Here is a 20130-nt window from a genome sequence, read left to right as displayed (position 1 = left end):
ACCCACCCAGTTGACTAGGCCTGCTTTAAAATTGTGGAAGCACTCAATGGCAATGTCCATGCTAAAATGGGTTATATCCAACAGGCACAACTCCAATATAAAGTTTGGGCTCCAGAGTGGCACTGCATCTCAGTGCAAGAGGTGTCACTACAGTCCCTGGTTCAAATCCATGCTGTATCACATCTGGCTGTGATTGGGAGTCCCATAGGGCAGAGTACAATTGGCCCGGTTTGTCCGGGGTAGGCCATCATTGTAAATAAGAATTTGTTCTTAACTGACTTGCCTAGTTAAATTTTTAAAAAATGGAGTATTTTTTTTTCAAAGTTGTCAAAGTGCCACTGATATTTATTTAACTAGGCAAGTCAGTTAAGAACAAATTCTTATTTAGAATGACAGCCTACCCCAGGGCTGACTGTGCACCACCCTATGGGACTCCCAATCACAGCTGGTTGTGATACAGCCTGGAATTGAACCAGGGTTTTTGTAGTGACGCCTCTAGCGCTGAGATGGGGCATTTGTAACATAACCATTATGAACTTCTATTCAATCAAATAAGCCTCGCTTCTATTTGATCAAATAAACCTTAAGTAGCAAATGAGCAATAAAACATTTTGTTGACTAAATTCGACACTTGTATTGACCTCCGTACAAAATTGTCTCACGGCGTGGGCTTATTTTTATCGACAGATTTTGGGCTGAGTAAAGCCTCTCGCTTCACCTCTTCCTCTCGGTCACATGTCGGACAACGCCTATTTCTTTCTGAGCGAATTCCAGACACCGCCAAACAAGTCCAAGATATGGCTTCTCTGATCGTTGAGGTTTTGGTTAGTAGTTTGTTAGAAATTTTTTGGGGCTATTTGATATAATTTATAAACCGAACAGATATTGGATTAAATGTGATTTGTTATTATTATAACAGTATTTAGAGAAATTCTGTTGAGAACAATCATAAAGTGGTTATTAATAAGCTGTTGTTCTGTGAAACCAACAGTTAACGTTAGCATGTGCCTGTTCCCCATTGTAGAGACGAATGACTATTCAGGCTGGTTTTGTAGTTGTACACTGGAGAGCACTTATTTAAATTACATACAAAAAAAGCATGAAGCAATTTGCCTGTCCGTTAATCTTGACTAACGGCATGATCCTGCTAGTGCATTGACAGACCATATTGTGCTACCACGACCCTGGAATATTGATGACAAACATGTTCACCCTTCTCATCTAGGAAACCATAGTTTGATTATATATGTGATGTTTGCACCCAGACATGGATATTTACCAGAGTACAGCTCTTATGAAATGCTGGATGACCAAAGAGTGTTTAGTTATAACAGCAATGTAAGAGACTTTTCCAGTCCCCTGAGACGCTTTGCCTCTCTAACCTCTGTCTGGACCTTAAGGACTGCACTCGTCTTAAATCTGGCTACTTTCAATCCTTCACAAGACATGCAAATGCCACTCTAGGATTTAATGGTAAGTAAGTAAGCCTTGGACAAGATTTAGATGCACTATTGTAAAGTGGTTGTTCCACTGGATATCATAAGGTGAATGCACCAATTTGTAAGTCGCTCTGGATAAGAGCGTCTGCTAAATGACTTAAATGTAAATGTAAGTAAGCCTTGTCTGAGCCAGAACAGCCCACAGGGCCTCTGTAGCGTGAGGCAGCTTGATGTACAAGTACAAGTCCCTGGACAGGACATTAGTCGGCTGCAGGGCCTTAGCCCCAATCCATCGCCTTACTAAATGGTAGATTGACAATAATTATCTGATTACATATACTGCACATTGTGTAGGCATATTATATTGTATTTTTGTCACAGTAAGAACATAAACAGATGACTCAGGAATGTAACATGTAGCCTATGTGTCATGTATGAAAGGTTATTGCTATGTAGTATGTACGTACATTTTTTTTTCTTAAGGTCCACTTTTTCAGTTAATATATGGTTGTGAATTAGACCATGATGGAACCCAGAGGGGACTGTACAAGTTCTCTGTCAATGGGAAATACACTCTGTCTCTCTTTGGATGATGACAGCATGCTCTGGAGCCCCTCAGTTCCTCATGCAATGGCATTAGCAATTAAGACCATTCTGGATGGGTATAAACTTTGGAACCAAAGTAATTTGCTGTATGTGAAACGTGATTGTGTTCCAAGATTGAAGAACTTGTACACACATAGTAAGATGGCCATCAACAGAAAAGGTAAGATTACTTATTAAATGTTATGTCTCTGACCATGCATTGGTTCAATTGATATAGATTTGTAAAAAATAGAAATAAAAAATACTCTTACAGCGATCAACTTTTAATATCAGTTGCATGACATTAATATATAGAGAGCTATTGTACATTGCTATAAGAGTTCAGCAAGGCTTCACATGCAGATATGATCTAGTTTTGGCTTGATCAGATATGGGCAGTTTTTGTGTTAGTATAGTAAGTATTTCAAATACATCTAACTTTTTAGTATTTTGTCATTTTGTATTTAAAAGGACTGAGTTATTTTTTTTACAATTCTAACACCAAGGCAGCAAATCTCAAGTAATAGGGGCCACAAAAGACTATGAACTGTGCCAGTTGTCTGGGCTATTGGTAGTGTTCAACGTGTTAGCCAAGGGTCATAGACAGGTTGTTTTTATAAATGTATTTCCTAAAAATGTATTTCCTATATACATTTTTTTTGGTACCAGTATTTTGTAGTTTATTTTGATATGTTGGTCTTTAGGGTATTTTGTAAGAAGACATATTGAATGTATCTTTGCCCATCTCCGATTACAGGCCTAGTTACACCAACGGTTGTCTTATGGCATTCAAACTAACTGTACTGTATGATGCTAATCAAATAATCTGAGACATACCAACGTGTGATGGTCCAACCACATTCAGTGGAATGACACCGGAACAACGTAGGAACAAATAACTCTCTTGTATGACCCGTTTGGCAGCATTGGCAACCTTTGTACATACACACTGCAATATATTTACATTTACATTTTAGTCATTTAGCAGACGCTCTTCTCCAGAGCGACTTACAGTAGTGAATGCATACATTTTATTTAATGTATTTTTTTTTGTACTGGCCCCGGTGGGAATTGAACCCACAACCCTGGCATTGCACACACCATGCTGGCGTTGCAAACACCATGCTCTACCAACTGAGCCACAGTTGTATATGAATGTGGATATTTATGCAAAATTTGAAGTTAATTCCTGATTTGTATAGTACAATACTGTATACTATAGTACTGTATTGTATCCACAATTATAAGTAGGTGGGCAATGGTTAGTGGACAAAACTGATGATTGTAGAAATAAATGATTTGGAAGTTCACTTTGTCTTGCAGAGTGCATGGGATTTTGTATTGTAATGTTCGGTCCTTGAATTGACAGTTCGTCCTGAAGTGGTCATTAGACCTAGAACTGGAGAAGACCAGGCATTATGTGTTTGGTAGCGGGTTTCTACCCCAAGGACATCTCTGTTAAATGGGAGCTGGATGGGAAGCCAACCTCTCTACATGTGACAACAGACATCTTACCTAATCATGATTCAACTTACCAAGTGCATAAAACCATCTTCATCTCTGGTTCTAAACACAACTACTCATGTTGTGTGGAGCACAGCAGTCTACCCGAACCTCTACAGATCGATCGGGATGAGATAAAGATTAATTTGCGTTTCACTTTAAATCAAATATACAGCTGAAGTCCGAAGTTTACATACACCTTAGCCAAATACATTTAAACTCCGTTTTTCACAATTCCAGACATTTAAGCCTAGTAAAAATTCCCTGTCTTAGGTTAATTAGGATCACCACTTTATTTTAAGAATGTGAAATGTCAGAATAATAGAGAGAATGAATCATTTCAGCTTTTATTTCTTTAATCACATTCCCAGTGGGTCTGAAGTTTACATACACTCAATTAGTATTTGGTAGCACTGACTTTAAATTGTTTAACATCGGTCAAACATTTCAGGTAGCCTTCCACAAGCTTCCCACAATAAGTTGGGTGAATTTTGGCCCATTCCTCCTGACAGAGCTGGTGTAACGGAGTCAGGTTTGTAGGCCTCCTGGCTCGCACACACTTTTTCAGTTCTGCCCACAGATTTTCTATAGGATTGAGGTCAGGGCTTTGTGATGGGCCACTCCAATACCTTGACTTTGTTGTCCTTAAGCCATTTTGCCACAACTTTGGAAGTATGCTTGGGGTCATTGTTCATTTGGAAGATCCATTTGTGACCAAGCATTAACTTCCTGACTGATGTCTTGAGATGTTGCTTCAATATATCCACATAATTTTCCTCCCTAATGATGCCATCTATTTTGTGAAGTGCACCAGTCCCTCCTGCAGCAAAGCACTCCCACAACATGATGTTGCCACCCCCGTGCTTCATGGTTGGGATGATGTTCTTTGGCTTGCAAGCCTCCCCATTTTTCCTCCAAACATAACGATGGTCATTATGGCCAAACAGTTCTATTTTTGTTTAATCAGACCAGAGGATATTTCTCTAAAGTACAATCTTGTGCAGTTGCAAACTGTAGTCTGACTTTTTTATGGCGGTTTTGGAGCAGTGGCTTCTTCCTTGCTGAGCGGCCTATCAGGTTATGTCGACTCGTTTTACTGTGGATATAGATACTTTTGTACCTGTTTCCTCCAGCATCTTCATAAGGTCCTTTGCTGTTGTTCTGGGGTTGATATGCACTTTTCGCACCAAAGTACGTTCATCTCTAGGAGACCGAACGCGTCTCCTTCCTGAGCAATATGACGGCTGCGTGGTCCCGTGTTGTTTATACTTGTGTATTATTGTTTGTGCTGATGAACGTGGTACCTTCAGGCGTTTGGAAATTGCTCCCAAGGATGAACTAGACTTGTGGAGGTCTACAATTTTTTTTTCTGAGGTCTTGGCTGATTTTCTTTAGATTTTCCCATGATGTCAAGCAAAGAGGCACTGAGTTTGAAGGTAGGCCTTGAAATACATCCACAGGTACACCTCCAATTGACTGAAATTATGTAAATTAGCATATCAGAAGTTTCTTAAGACATGACATCATTTTCTGGAATTTTCCAAGCTGTTTAAAGGCACAGTCAATTTAGTGTACGTAAACTTCTGACCCACTGGAATTGTGATACAGTGAATTATAAGTGAAATAATCTATCTGTAAACAATTGTTGGAAAAATGACTTGTGTCATGCAGAAAGTACATGTCCTAACCGACTTGCCAAAACTATGGTTTGTTAACAAGACATTTTTGGAGTGGTTAAAAAACGAGTTTTAATGACTCCAACCTAAGTGTATGTAAACTTCCAACTGCAACTGTATGCATTCTATATATTTTAGATGTTTCAGTTTTTTTCCCATCCATTTCTTTTATTTCAACAGTTCCACATAATAAACAGATAATTCATCATGGATTAACAGTACTTGTGTCTCTTGTTGATAATTGCAGTTCTGCTTTGGCTGAAATGCAGATCTAAGTAAGTTTGAAAAATTATTATTTAAAAACCAGTGCCATTTGACAAACTTTCATTCAATACCCATATTCTTTGTATAGCTATGTAATGAATGGTAGCCTTTATAAATATAGGCCCATTATACTGTATTTATACTATACTGTTTGTTTTACTAGTATTTTGAGATATGCCGCTACACAAAATGTACCAATCCATTTCTAGAGACAAAGTACAAAATTCCATTATGTAAGGATATTTTGTAAAACATGAAGTATTTTTTAAATGTTATCTATGGGCAAAATGTAAAACAGTTAATTCCTGTGAGAGTTTTTTTGTGTAGAGGTAGACTCGGTGAGATGACGTTGCAACGAACAATGTAGTGAGGAAACTTGCCTTTTGCCGGAACCAGATTAAGAAAGGATAGTGTTAGTGTTAATGAGGCCAGCATGAGGACAACTTTCCTGCCACTGATTCTGTTGATAGCAGATATTGAGTAAGGTCTACTTGCAATAACTGTGAAATGTGGTTGTTTTTCCTTGACTGTAAGTTGCTCTGGATAAGACAAACTGCTTAATTACTCAAATTTCAATGTAATGTTAAATCATGGAAATTGTTTAATATAATCATTTCCTGATAAGAGCTGTCCATTGAGGGTCGTGTTACCCCCTGCTGTTGCTCTTTGTACATCCTGTTGTCCCCTTGCTGTTGTTGGTGACTCACCATCTGGACACTGCCCTACATAGTTGCATCCCAAATGGCACCCTATTCCCTATATAGTGCACTACATTTAACTAGGCAAGTCATTCTTATTTACAGTGACGGCCTAGCCCAGCCGACGCTGGGGCAATTGTGCGCCGCACTATGGGACTCCTAATCACGGCTGGATGTGATGCAGCCTGGATTGGAACCAGGTACTGCAGTAACGCCTCTTACACTGAGATGCAGTGTCTTAGACCACTGCACCCTATTTCCTATATAGTTCACTACTTTTGACCAGGACCCATATGTTACCTATCCTTTTCTGTGGAAAGACACTTTTTGTCATTGGCCCCCCAAGGCCACCATATTGTGGCATTTATGCCAGGTCAGGTCATACTGTTCCTACACCAAGCCAGCTAATGTTAAAGAACAAAGTCATTACAGTAGCGCCCTTATGTTGAAATATATTAGGCTACGGCACATAAAATGATTAAATAGTTGGGCAAAGTATTGCCCGCCAGGTCCCTTCAAGTGTGTGTATGTGCATGTGTAACAGTATAGCTTCCGGCCCTCTCCTCGCCCCTACCTCGGCTCGAACCAGGGACCTTTGCACACATCGACAACAGCCACCCTCGAAGCATCGTTACCCATCGCTCCACAAAAGCCGCGGCCCTTGCAGAGCAAGGGGAACAACTACTTCAAGGGCTCAGAGCGAGTGACGTCACCGATTGAAACGCTATTAGCACGCACCACCGCTAACTAGCTAGCCATTTTACATCGGTTACACGTGTGTTTATGTGCGTAACAGTGCTTGTGTTGTGTTGGGGGGAGGGCATTGGCTTCCCAAACCACAGTTACAAAATTCCGAAAATAAAACACTGACCACAGCTTGGCTTCTGTCCCCTCCTCCACCTTTACCACTCCCTTCCTGTCTAGGAAGATGTACCTGTGTATGCCCCAGATGGCACCCTATTCCCTATATAGTGCACTACTTTTGACCAGAGGCCTATGGGTCCTGGATAAATAAAGTTTTTTTTTATATATATATATATATATATATATATATATATAAAATGTAATGTGTATATTGATGTTTTATGTGTATGCAGGGCTCATTTGAGAAAGAGACCTTGCACTCAGCATGACTCCATCGAAATAAAGGTTAAATCAATAAAAAATGGATACATTTCAAACCAGAGTTTTTTCCCATTTACAACCACTAGATAGCACATCCAGATAAAATTGAAATACTGTAAACTTTGCCTGATGACTCAAACTGAAGTTTGGGTAGCCAGGCAACTCTTGGCCTACATTACAAGTTACAACATGACCTGAAAAAAATATGAACAATGTATCAATGTTAAGTGTTCACTGTGCACATGGGATAGAAGGAAAATATAATGACAATGTTTAGGCTAACTCTTTAAACTTCAAAGAGTAGGTCGAAACACTATTATAGTATTTTTAACTCACAGTATTGCTAGTAATATACAGTATCAAAGGTTAATTATAAGATTATTAGTTTATTCAGTGCATTGTTGTCTAACGTTAAACATGAACAGAATGATTTGCCCTCAATCTAGCTACAGTAGCAGAGTAGAGCAACTGGAGTAGAGTAACTGAAGTCCCTCCCACGTGTAGTTTCCCTGTGGTGTTCAGCTGCAGGGGACGGGTGCTTGGTCGACATTTTAGCGCTGCATCATCAGGACTGACGTGGGGACTACGTGGCTCGAGCCATCCACTCCTACCATAATTAGTGACGAGTCTGACTACGTAATTTATAACTTTGGTAAGTTATTACACTGTAGCCTACTCGCGGGACAAGCTCAGAAAAAAGGAGAGACAAGACAGAAAGTTCACGGTTTACAATGACGCATGGACAAACTTTCGATTCGCAGTCGAATCTACTTCCTGCTTGCTAGCCAGCTGAACAACTTCATGCACAGAAACAAATGCAACAGTGTTTGGCTTGCTAGCTGACATGGTATACAGTGATAATTGGCTTGCCAACCAGTGACCGTATATTATTACTTAACTTTTTTTGTAACTCCCTGCTACTAGCTAGCTGCTAGTTACATTATCTAAAGCTAACATTACCACCCTTCATGGTTTTCGGTGGGAGTTTCTATCGAACAGCTGGATAGCTAAACGACGCAACTCCATTCGCGTTCTCTTTTTGAAAAGCTAGCTAGCCAGCTACTGAAGAAAATAAATTGTGGTTGTCAACAAGACCTTTTAATAAATGTACCCAATGTATCCTTAGGTGCTGAATATGGCTAAAGATGTAGCAGAAAGTTACATATGTAATAACCTCGCTAAAGGTACAAACTAACCATTTCAGACAGCTTAGAACCGACACTCCTCCCATTTCGAATTCAGACAGGCGCCTGTTTGCGCCATGGGGGGGAAAGTTATGTGAAAATATGAACTAAGGTCCAAGCAATAGCAACTGTCATATTTAACACTACATTGCATTGAATACATTAATTTGATTCACAATCACAGCAACCTTTTGGTTGAAGTGTGTTCTTGTAATGCTTGACTTGAACTTTATGAAGAGCTCTTGGAACTTTGATGGCATACCAGAGGAGGCTGGAGGGAGGAGCTATAGGAGGACGGGCTTATTGTAATGGCGGGAATGGATTATATGGAACGGTATCAAATAAATGGAAACCACATGTTTGATTCTGTTCCATTTATTCCATTCCAACCATTACAATGAGCCCATCCTCCTATAGGTCTTCCCACCAGCCTCCTCTGTGGCATATGTTTTCCAGCAAGCGAAGACACTAAAGCATTCCTTGCCTCTATTTAAAACACTTGTATGTATCGTCGTTTAATCAATATGATTACAGCACAGGAGAAGACCTAACTTGGTGTACTTTGGGACCAAGTACTAAACTTTTGACTACTTTAATGCACATATAAGTCTGGCTCCCGAGTGGTGCAGCGGTCTAAGCCACTGCATCTCAGAGCTACAGTCCCTGGTTCGAATCCAGGCTGTATCACATCCGGCCGTGATTGGGAGTCCCATAGGGCGCTGCACAGTTGGCCCAGCGTCATCCAGGTTTAGATGGGGTAGGCCGTCATTGTAAATAATAATTTGTTCTTTGCCTAGTTAAATAAAAAAATAAGTGAATTTGTCCAAATACTTTTGGTCCTCTAAAATGTACCAAAAGTGCTTTAATTTCTAAACGGTTCACCCGATATGGATGAAAATTCCCTCAAATAATTAAAGCTGACTTTTAACCTCATAGTCATTGTATAATTTCAAATCCAAAGTGCTGGAGCACAGAGTCAAAAAAACGAAATGGTCACTGTCCCAATAATTATGGAGCTCACTGTATTTTAATTGTGCTTAGCCTAGTTTCCTGACATTTCCAGTCCGATGACCATGGACACAGCGGTTGCGTCGTCAAAGCAGGAGGGACGTTTTGATGACTCTCTGTCTGATGAAGATCTAAGTCAGAGTGAATCCAACTCACCCACTGCAGTAATCACTCAGGTAGATACTTTGTGAAGTGTGTGTTGTGGCCAATGTCACTCATCATCACTCTTATAATTCAGATGTGTATCGGGGTCTAAATAGCCTGGTCCCAGATCTGTTTGTGTTTTCGTCAACTCCATTGCTCATTGTCAAGCCAACCATGACAATAATTGACAAGGCCTTTGCATGATGGCACAAACGGACTGGCACTCAAGCTAGTTTAGACGTACTGATGATAATTTACTTTCCTCAAATATTGTTTAAATTGCTTGTAAAACAATTGAACATCTCTCGTCTTCCTCTAGGTTTCAGGAACAGGAGACTCCGCTGGCATGACAGTGGTGCAGTTACCTAGTGGGCAGACAGTTCATGTTCAGGGTGTCATCCAGGCTCCTCAGGCCTCTGTCATCCAGTCACCACAGATGCAGAATGTACAGGTAGCTAATAGAGCTCCATCCCTTCCCTATACACCCTATTCCCCCACAGGGCTCTGGTCAAAAGTAGTACACTATATAGGGAATAGAATGCCATTTGGGACAGATTCTGTGTAATTTAGAGAGTAAAGGACCACTAGGGTGACATCATGTGCTGATTTGTCTAATGAAAGCAGACAGTGTGTTGTCTTAGAGACAGTCAGACACAATACAACATTCTGTGTACATGAAGGTTAAACTTTGTGCTTTTGCTAACTTCAATGCTGTCATTGTCAACCAAGCATGTTTGGAATGACAAAGAGTGACAAGAATTTGGCATGATGGGACAAACAGACTGGCACTCAGGCTAAGAAACTATAGCTACAAGTATGCAAAACCATTCTTGGTTTTTCTATGGGGAAAAATAACTACTCAGTAAAATAACACAATGCCGATTTGACTGAATTTAGCCAAGAAGACTAGAGGGACTTGAGGCTGTATCCCAAACTGGTACATATTCCCTAATATAGAGCACTGGTCAAAAATAATGCACTATATAGGAATAGTGTGTCATTTAGGAAACAACCTGAAATTTCTACTATTGTCCGAATTTGTTTTCAGCACTGGGAATGACTTATTTTTCAGTATTCAGTAAGGTATTTTAAATGGAGGGAGGTGACCCTACACAGGGATCATATCTATGCATTACTTTCAGACTTCATAGTGTTTTCCTTTGCTCCAGATAACCTCCATAGCTGGGCTTGAAGATGGGGAGTCAGCAGTCACAGACACACAGAAAAGAAGAGAGATTCTCTCAAGACGCCCATCTTATCGGTTGGTAGACATAAAAACGTCGCAAATATGAAACAACATTTTTTTCCGCCCAAAGGACACCTTATTCCCTATATAGTGCACTACTTTTGACCAGAGACATATGGGCCCTGTTTAAAAGTAGTGCACTATAAAGGGAACAAGATGTAATTTGATAAACAAGCAATGACATTTCAACGCAATCGAAGCAGAGCAGTTTATTACGTGCTTTTCTCTTTCTTTCAGAAAAATCCTCAATGAACTATCATCAGATTCCGCCTCAATTCCGAGAATCGAGGAAGAGAAACCTGAAGATGAGGTTCCACCCTCCAGTGTCCCTTCAGTTCAAGTGCCAACTTCAATCTATCAGACCAGCAGCGGCCAATACAGTGAGTTTCATTAGGCTCTGGTCAAAAGTAGTGCACCATACAGGGAATAGGTTGCCATAGTTAGGATTCAACTACGGTCAAAATGTTGACGTGCACTCACTATTGTGACATTAAGGGTTCTCCCCAAAGAATGTAAGAGTTGGTGATGCACGGGTTGACTCATAACCGCAGGTATATCTGAGGGGTGGGCGGGTTTAGGGTTATTAAATATTGTGTGGTTGAATAAAGTCAAAACAATATCTTACAAAATACAAATGTATAATTTGTGTGCAAATTATATCTATAGGCTAAATTTAGGGTTTTCTTCAATTATTTTAGGCTATCTGGTATTAGTGCGTAAGCCTAACCTTTAGGGCCAAACTGGACACGTACCAAATAGACTACACGCCTATCACCAAATGCTTTTAGGAACGGGCAGAAAACGTTACCGTTGCAGAAAATGTTAACGTTGATCCACAGATGCAAAGAGGACAATATTGACATTTAATTAAATAAGAGAAAAGCAGCAAAATGAAGAGTTGAAAATGAAGAGAAGGGGGGGCCAGAAAAGTCATGTTTGGGAAAGATTTGGTGAAGTGGTAAAAGAGGATGTTAGCAGTGCCAGCTATGTTATGTGTGATTGTGAGGCGCTATACAAATTCGACAGTCACAAGACAGGACTTCAAATAGGCCTATAACATGTCAAGGGAACTGTAACCTACTGTTTAGATGGGAAACTGAAATCTGGACACTGACTGTAGGTCTATAACCTCTCACATAGCCTTAATAATAACTCCTGCAGAAGTAAGCATTTCTTGCAGTAAAATTATAAACCAAATGGAGGCTAAATGTTGACTTGGGAACAGGAGTGGAAAAATAGGATTTCTTTCTTTCAGCATCTTGAGAGAATGCTAATGCATGCATCTAATTATAGACAAGACGCCTCACAAGTCCTCAACTGGCAGCTTCATTAAATAGTACCTTCAAAACACCAGTCTCAACGTCAACAGTAAAGAGGCAACTCCGGGATGCTGGCCTTCTAGGCAGAGTTGCAAGGAAAAGGCCATATCTCAGACTGATCAATTAGCCTTTTAAAATTATAAACTTGGATTAGCTAACACAATGTGCCATTGGAACACAGGAGTGATGGTTGCTGATGATGAGCCTCTGTACACCTATGTAGATATTCCATAAAAATCAGCTGTTTCCAGCTACAATAGTCATTTACAACATTAAATGTCTACACTGTATTTCTGATCAATTTGATGTTATTTTAATGGACAAAAAAATTGCTTTCCTTTCAAACACAAGGACATTTCTAAGTGACCCCAAACCTTTGAACGGTAGTGTATATACACTACGTGATTCTCGTCATACATCTCATTCCAAAATCATGGCATTAATATGGAGTTGGTCCCCCTTTGCTGCTATAACAGCCTCCACTCTTCTGGGAAGGCTTTCCACTACATGTTGGAACATGGCTGCTTCCATTCAGCCACAAGAACATTAGTGAGGTTGGGCACTGATGTTGGACGATTAGGCCTGGCTCGCAGTCGGCATTCCAATTCATCCCAAAGGTGTTGAGGTCAGGGCTCTGTGCAGGTCAGTCAAGTTGTTCCACACCGATCTCGACAAACCATTTCTCTATGGACTTCACTTTGTCACCGGGAGCATTGTCATGCTGAAACAGGAAAGGGCCTTCCCCAAACTGTTGCCACACAGTTGGAAGCACAAAATCGTCTAGAATGTCATTGTATGCTATAGCGTTAAGATTTCCCTTCACTGGAACTAAGTGGCCTAGCCCGAACCATAAACAGCCCCAGACCATTATTCCTCCTCCACCAAACTTTACAGTTGGCACTATGCATTCGAGCAGGTAGTGTTCTCCTGGCATCTGCCAAACTCAGATTTGTCTGTCAGACTGCCAGTTGGTGAAGCGTGATTCATCACTCCAGAGAATGCGTTTCCACTGCTCCAGAGTCCAGTGGCGAGCTTTACACCACTCCAGCCGACGCTTGGCATTGCGCATGGTGATCTTAGGCTTGTGTGCGGCTGCTCGGCCATGGAAACACATTTCATGAAGCTCCTGACGAACAGTTCTTGTGCTGACGTTGGAACTCGGTAGTTAGTGTTGCAACCGAGAACAGACGATTTTTCAGCACTAGCCGATCCCGTTCTTAGAGCAACGGGTGTGGCTGAAATTTCCGAATCCACTAATTTGAAGGGGTGTCCACATACTTTTGAGTCCAAAGCGGGACACGGGCCCTTTTCCGGGCCTCCCCTGTGCCGTACTCCACAGCACCACCTTCTGAAAAGATCCTGGGGAGAACCCTGACATTCATTTCTATATCCAGTTTGTGTTATTGTGTAAGAGATCTTAAACGGAGGATTCATCGTGGAGGCCAAATTCTCCAGGTTACAGTTGTGCATCAATAAGCCAGTGACCTTACCTTCCATAAAGTACAGTACTTTCCTATATTTCAAGAAAAACATCTAATGGACCAAAACATCTTGCTTAGAAGCAGCTGATAATCAGCTATTTGTAGCAGTGGTCAGAAATGCAAACTCCATTTTAGCTCTGCACATTTACTATCAATATTTTGGTCAGATAACTTTTAATACGATTCACACAAACATACACAATATACCTCTGAGTAACCCATCACTTCTAAAAATGTGTGTCCCTCCTCAGTTGCCATCACCCAGGGGGGAGCCATCCAGATAGCCAGCCCAGGCAGTGAGGGTCTGCAGGGCGTACAGACTCTGGCTATGTCCAACTCTGGTACCCCCCAGATCCTGCAGTATGCAACCCAGGCAGGGGACTCAGGACAGCAGTTCTTCTCTGTACAAGGTGGCCAGGTGGTGATACAAGGTAGGAACAACTGCACCTAAATTAACTCCATTTTGACTCTGGTGAAAAGTAGTGCACTATGTAGGGAAAAGTGTGATTCATCAATTCATAGGTTTGCATTCATTTGGTAAATTAACAAAAGGAAGCTCTTGAAATGGCTGGAGCTTGACTAGTTTGTCTCGAAAAAGTGTCAAGTTTGGCTGGTTGACCTCGTAATGTTACTATGGAACCAGTGTTATGATTTAACAGTAGAATATATTTGAATGATGTTAGTTACCAGAGTAATTACACTTTTTTCCCCTGAGGGGTTTCAGTAAAATGTCAGTATTTTTATCAATCCAATAACTGGAACATTTTCTCTTTTTTATTATTTTAAAACCATTCTGGAAGGCTACTTCTTTATTAGGCTGAACTTATTGACCTTATTTTTTAGCGAAATGAATGAAAAGCTTAATAATCATATAATAATAACAAGTAGTAAAAGTGAGTCCCCAGGGAGTGCTTCAATCAGGGTTCTCACATTAGTACGACTGCTGTCACTTTGACACAATATCCTAATGTTTGTTCTACGTCGCCTAGTTGCGTCATAGGGTCTAAAAATATCCAGCTAACCCTCCCTCCCCTATCTTGCTGCATTGTGTTGCTCCACTTTAGCATTTGATCCAGGAGCAGAGCAGGGGAGGGGCCTAGAGGCAGAGTGTCTTATTGACTTCAGCAGGTCCAGTGATGTCATTGTGATGTCAGTGTCCTTAATTGTAATTTTGTGCGAAGTTGATGGGTGTCCACTCCATGGAGAGAGCAGGCAGGCAGGGAGAGAGAAAGACACACAGTCAGATAGATAAAGAGAGAGAAAGTGTGTAATACTGTGGATCCCAGATTGTTAGAGAGTAGAAGATATGGCTGTTACTGGAGATGAGACTGAATCAGGTATGTGACTATCTTTTAGTCGGTTTTCCTTTCTCAGTATTTCTCACTTTTATAGCAAGTTAAATGTATCATGCTGGCAGTGATAGACAATGTATACCTGCATTGTTGTTCAATTCAGAGATGTTCTTGCATTGTTTCTGTATTTAGAGGGCTAAATACATGTTTTCTTGTGAGTAATTACTTTAAAGTTTGGATTGTTAAGTGTCTTTACAGAACTTTTAGAATTTATTCAAAAGTGTGTTTAGTCTACCAGTTATTAAGTCATAGCAGTTGGCTTAGTTGGAAGCCTCAAAAGCTGTGTTTCAGAGTATTTTTTTCTCAAGATACTGTATTTTTAAGAGAGCATAGGAAACCAATAGCAAACTGAATGACGTGCACTGACTTACTAATTCAGGTTAATAGATAGCTACTACAGAGGCATCCTGCCCACAGTTCTCTCTCTCTGAGACTTGAAAACGTTACAAGAGTACTGTATAATTACCATTCAACATTCCTATAGTGAAAAGCTAGGCATTATGTTGACCGAACATGGCAGTAAGTGTTTAGTTAGCTTGCTCAACCCAGTTCCTGTCTGTCTGCTTGCCCCCTAAAACACACAAACAGAACGCTTCTCTGGAGCAGCCAGGGAGATGAGGGGGAGGGGTGGCGTTGACGTCACTCCGGTTTCCTGGAACCAGATGGGGCCAGGGAAATGAGAATGCTAACTGTCGAGTGAGACTCACATTGACGTCAGCCGGGAGTCATACTGTGATTCCAGACAGAACAGAGCCCTCTGTGGGAGCAGTGAAAGAGCAGTGATCACAGCTTCAGCGCTACCAGCTTAGTCATCCACTCCGATAACGACAGGAGAGAGAAGAATTCAGCCTCGTTTATCCCTTTAGATCTGCAAGCTGTTACTTGCTCACTCTTGCGTTCAAACACGAGTGCAGTGGTGGCATTTGGGCTATTATAAATTCATAAATGAAAAAATAGTAAAATGTTTTGTTGTGAAAATAGTTGTTTTGAATAAGTGTTTATTCTTGCCATATAAGGATAGTTTTCTCCTGTATTTACTTTGGAGTATCAGAACACTTCAGAGAGACATTTATCAACATACCAGTGGTCAGATCAGAACCACATTCCTACACCAAGGAGCACATTGGAAATACTCTTTCATGTGTTCTCTTCTGGGTTTTTTATACGTGTATTGTGTTCTAGTTTTTTTTTATTGACCGATAGTGGTCAGAAATGTAGATTGGGAGATGGATAAGAGGGATACAGTATGGAAAGTGAGTGGGGGAATGGGGGATCAAACCGCGGCTTAGGACTGCTTTGTACTTTGAAATTGTTTTCAAAGTACAAGATTTGACCCAAAAATGAATGAATCACCAAATAATATAGGCTGAAATGTAGGCTACAGCCAGTGCTACTGTCTTCTCTCTTTCACTTGGATGGCAGTAACCAGAAAAGACGATTGTCTTAACATAATTGTCTGACAAAGACATGTCAAGGAGGTAGTTACATTTACATTTTAGTCATTTAGCAGACACTCTTATCCAGAGCAACTTACAGTAGTGAATGCATACATTTCATACATTTTTTCCCCCGTACTGGTCCCACGTGGGAATCGAACCCACAACCCTGGCGTTGCAAGCACCATGCTCTACCAACTGAGCCACACGGGACTAGTTGTAGTAACCCCCCCCAACATTATATAGAAAGTACTACACATGATCAAGGGATAGTTTAGTGTGTAGTCTAGTATTCTACAGTATACTACAGAATTCATTAGTAAGTACTGTAGTATTCTATAGTAAACTGTAGTATTTGTTCATGTGGGTACTCAAACCACACAAAAGCTAGATCTGTGCTTAGGCCCTACTGTCCCTAATTTGGCACCTGTGCTGTGATCTTAAATCTGTCTGTAGAAAAATAACATCATTGAAATTAGGTTTGGTTTGCTTAATTCACGGTCCGTTGGAATCTGGGCTTGTCTGGTTGTTTAACAGAAAAAACAACAAACAAGTGGCCAGTTGTTTTTTGTTGTTAAATGGACCCATCTACATGATGTGTTCAGCGTTTATGTCTAATTTATGGTCGCTTATCCTCTAAGTAGATAGAAGATGAGAAATCTGTGTGATTGAAGGACTGGAGTAAAAAAATACAGCACTTGGTTTTTGCCCCAGCGAGCTAAATATAGGTAAGTGGTCAATGCAAGCGAGAATTTGTTCTCCAGTGACCACCTTGCTTGAATAAATTACTTAATCACTTCCAATTCTGATGTCCTGTCTGTCTGTGCAAGTGATAAACTTATTTAAAAGAAGTCCTATTAAAACTAACCCTGGTGTTCTGTCTGTGTCCCCTAGCTGCCACTGGAGATATGCCAGCATACCAGCTGCGTTCGCCCACCTCGTCGGGCCTGCCCCAGGGTCTGGTGATGGCTGCGTCCCCAGGCTCCCTGTCCATGCACAATCCCCCGGTGCACACTGAGGAGGTCACACGTAAAAGGGAGGTCCGCCTCATGAAGAACAGGTGAGACAGACACAGGTGCGTCCCAAGTTGGCACCCTATTCCCTTTATGGTGCACTACTTTTTCCCCAGAGGCCCTGATCAAAAGTAGTGAACTATATAGGGAGTCGGGTGCCTTTTGGGACACATACTAGTTTTACTCTGTTGCTCTGAATTTGTTCAACAACTGCAAAAGGGGAACAGATTTCGATATCATTCATGGTCCTCATTCTCAGTTTCCTGTAGATTTTAAAGCACCCCTTTGATAATTGATTATCTATAAAGGATGACTGGATGTTATGGGAAGTCTCTAAAATGTTTTGGATTGGTGCTTAGAGCTGGTTTATCCCACTGACCGTCTCTTTTCCTCTGTGTTCTAGGGAAGCTGCACGGGAGTGCCGCAAAAAAAAGAAAGAGTATGTCAAGTGTCTGGAGAACCGTGTGGCCGTGCTGGAAAACCAAAACAAGACCCTCATTGAGGAACTCAAAGCACTAAAGGACATTTACTGCCACAAGAATGAGTAGCTGCTCTCAGCCTTGTACCAGGAGAGAGAGAGAGATCCTACTGAGAAAGCAGAGTGGAGTTTACAGATTGACTGCTGTAAAAGAAAGACTCTGGGACAAAAACTACTTTCACTGTCTTTGTTTCTCGTTTACTCCGCTTGTTTGGGCCCAGTCAATTTGATGCTGCAACGGAGGTTGTTAGGTGGTCATAGGCTTGTGCTCTCTGGGCTGAAGTCAAGTCCTGCTCCGGACAGGGCCCCTGTCTGTCCTCGCGCTTGTATGTGAATACACAAGTGACTCCCAGCCGCCTTTGCTTCTGCTGTTTGCAGGGAGGCAGCCAATGAGATGCCAGCCTGCAGAGGAAGAGAAAGAGGAAGTAGATATGCTTCCTGAAGGCACACCGCTCACCACCACTGGCTCACCGCATTGAAGAAGCAGAAGCTGCGAAAGAGCCTCACTATCAGCCAGCAAGTTCACATTAAGTGCACGCAGACTCACCAGCAAGCCAACCTACCTTAGCCTGAGTGCCAGTCTGTTTGTGCTGTCATGCCAACTCCTTGTTACTTTATCACATTTGGCTTGCAAATGAAAGCATTTGAGTTGGCAAGAGTACAAACAGATCTGGGACCAGGCTTAACATATATATCTTTACTTGTCACTGCTAGCTACAGTTCTCATATTACTGTACTTCTCTGCTCACCTTGGCTGTTGTCAACATACCTTTGTTAAATCAGATGGACCTCTTCTTTCAGCACAGTGTGATGAGTAAATACACTTTCCGAAATCATTCGAGTTTTGAAATTCTATATTTGTCCGTTTGAGTGTCAATCGGAGTTGTCTAATGACTTCACGTGTTACCTGAATCAATGTGTAAGACCCAGTGTCAAGGATGTGAGTATATGCCTTTCACTTGCTCTTTTCAAACAACACAGTTCAATGTAAAATAAACATGGCGTGGCCCTCGGATGAGTGTATATTAAATAATGATATATTTCTAGCCATTGGGGGAATCTTATCTCACCAAGCCCATCTTGAAATGACTTCTGCTTTACCACACAAAATTGCTACATTTGATGTTTACTGAATCGCTCACCAGTCGTCCCCTTTATCTGTCTGTCTCGGAACAGTACTGTACAAAAGAAGCACTGAAAGTGCTGATAAGCTGACGTTTGAATATTTTGATACTCGTTAAACGTTTTATGTGAATTAGTTGATCATAACAGATCGGATATGTCCCAAATGGCCCACTATTCCCTTTATAGTGCACTACCTGAGTTCTATGGGCCCAGGTCAAAATTAGTGCACTAAATAGGGAATAGTGTGCCAGTTGGCATGTAAAAATAGTTCATGACTGTGCTGTTTTAAAAGGTATGTCCATGAGAGCACAGACCTGACTATGATGATGATGATGATGATGATGCAGCTTCGTTTTCTTTCCTCACACCAGTTCTGCTTGCAGTGATTTTGCAGCCTCTCGCTTGCTTTTAATTTCCTGATAACCTTTCTGTTTACAGGTATATGTCCTTTGTATGTTTGTTGTCAGGCCAGTGGTTATACAATTCAGGTGAGATGTAAAATGAATTTGATCTCAGTAAATGTTTTGGATAGAATGGAATAGTATGTCAAACAGGTTAGCTCTTAAAACCAGATGTTCACCTCATGTGTATTGATCCCTCTTATGTTTCAAGATTGTCAAAATATACTATTTCTAATAAAATGTCCATACCACAGTATGAATTACAGTGAAATCATTTGTTAGATTAATCCTCAGTCAGAAAACTACACACTATATGGACTGAAGTCTGTACCACACCATGCCTTTGGGCTCACCTCTGAAATAACAAGCACAAGAATGAACACATACCAGCCAACATCATTTATCTTCACCTCAAACACCATAACATTTCACAACAGACTAGTCAACAGAAGTGTGTTACACCTTACATCCTCATGACGCTCTAACATAATTCATTATGATACTCCAGGCATCAGATACAATAAGCAGAAATGCATATAAGAAATAGAATATCACCCAAGGAACATCCCTGTTATATCATTATATCACACAGACTGTTACACTCTGTTTCACCTGTTCCTGTGATAGTCTCCACCCCCTCCAGGTGTTGCTTA

General features: G+C 40.9%; 1 protein-coding gene across 6 annotated transcripts; it reads left to right on the top strand.

Annotated features, from left to right (window-relative positions):
• The first annotated feature begins 854 nt into the window (after positions 1-854).
• On the top strand, positions 855-19731 carry LOC115169828 (cAMP-responsive element modulator). 6 transcript variants are annotated; one of them, XM_029725826.1, is made up of 8 exons: positions 855-1473; positions 9516-9658; positions 9946-10077; positions 10796-10887; positions 11110-11252; positions 13924-14103; positions 17355-17520; positions 17877-19731. In XM_029725826.1, exons 2-8 carry the CDS (start codon positions 9542-9544, stop codon positions 18019-18021), a joined length of 975 nt encoding a protein of 324 aa, XP_029581686.1. In that variant the 5' UTR covers positions 855-1473; positions 9516-9541; the 3' UTR covers positions 18022-19731. The 6 variants fall into 6 exon arrangements, with proteins under 6 accessions (XP_029581686.1, XP_029581687.1, XP_029581688.1 ...); XM_029725827.1 differs by lacking the exon at positions 855-1473 and adding an exon at positions 7720-7942 and having other exon boundaries at positions 9521-9658; XM_029725828.1 differs by lacking the exon at positions 855-1473 and adding an exon at positions 7721-7942 and having other exon boundaries at positions 9538-9658.
• The last annotated feature ends 399 nt before the right edge of the window (positions 19732-20130 follow it).

Source organism: Salmo trutta, chromosome 31 (genome assembly GCF_901001165.1).
Source record: "Salmo trutta chromosome 31, fSalTru1.1, whole genome shotgun sequence".
Classification (NCBI taxonomy): domain Eukaryota; kingdom Metazoa; phylum Chordata; class Actinopteri; order Salmoniformes; family Salmonidae; genus Salmo; species Salmo trutta.
This window is presented reverse-complemented; position numbering and strand designations above follow the sequence as displayed.

What these genes read in the sequence shown, in the direction of transcription:
- LOC115169828 (XM_029725826.1), top strand. Translation starts at nt 9,542, where the DNA reads ATGACCATGGACACAGCGGTTGCGTCGTCAAAGCAGGAGGGACGTTTT. An exon ending in CCACTGCAGTAATCACTCAG is followed by an intron (nt 9,659 to 9,945) that starts GTAGATACTTTG and finishes GTCTTCCTCTAG; the next exon opens with GTTTCAGGAACAGGAGACTC. An exon ending in TGGCCAGGTGGTGATACAAG is followed by an intron (nt 14,104 to 17,354) that starts GTAGGAACAACT and finishes TGTGTCCCCTAG; the next exon opens with CTGCCACTGGAGATATGCCA.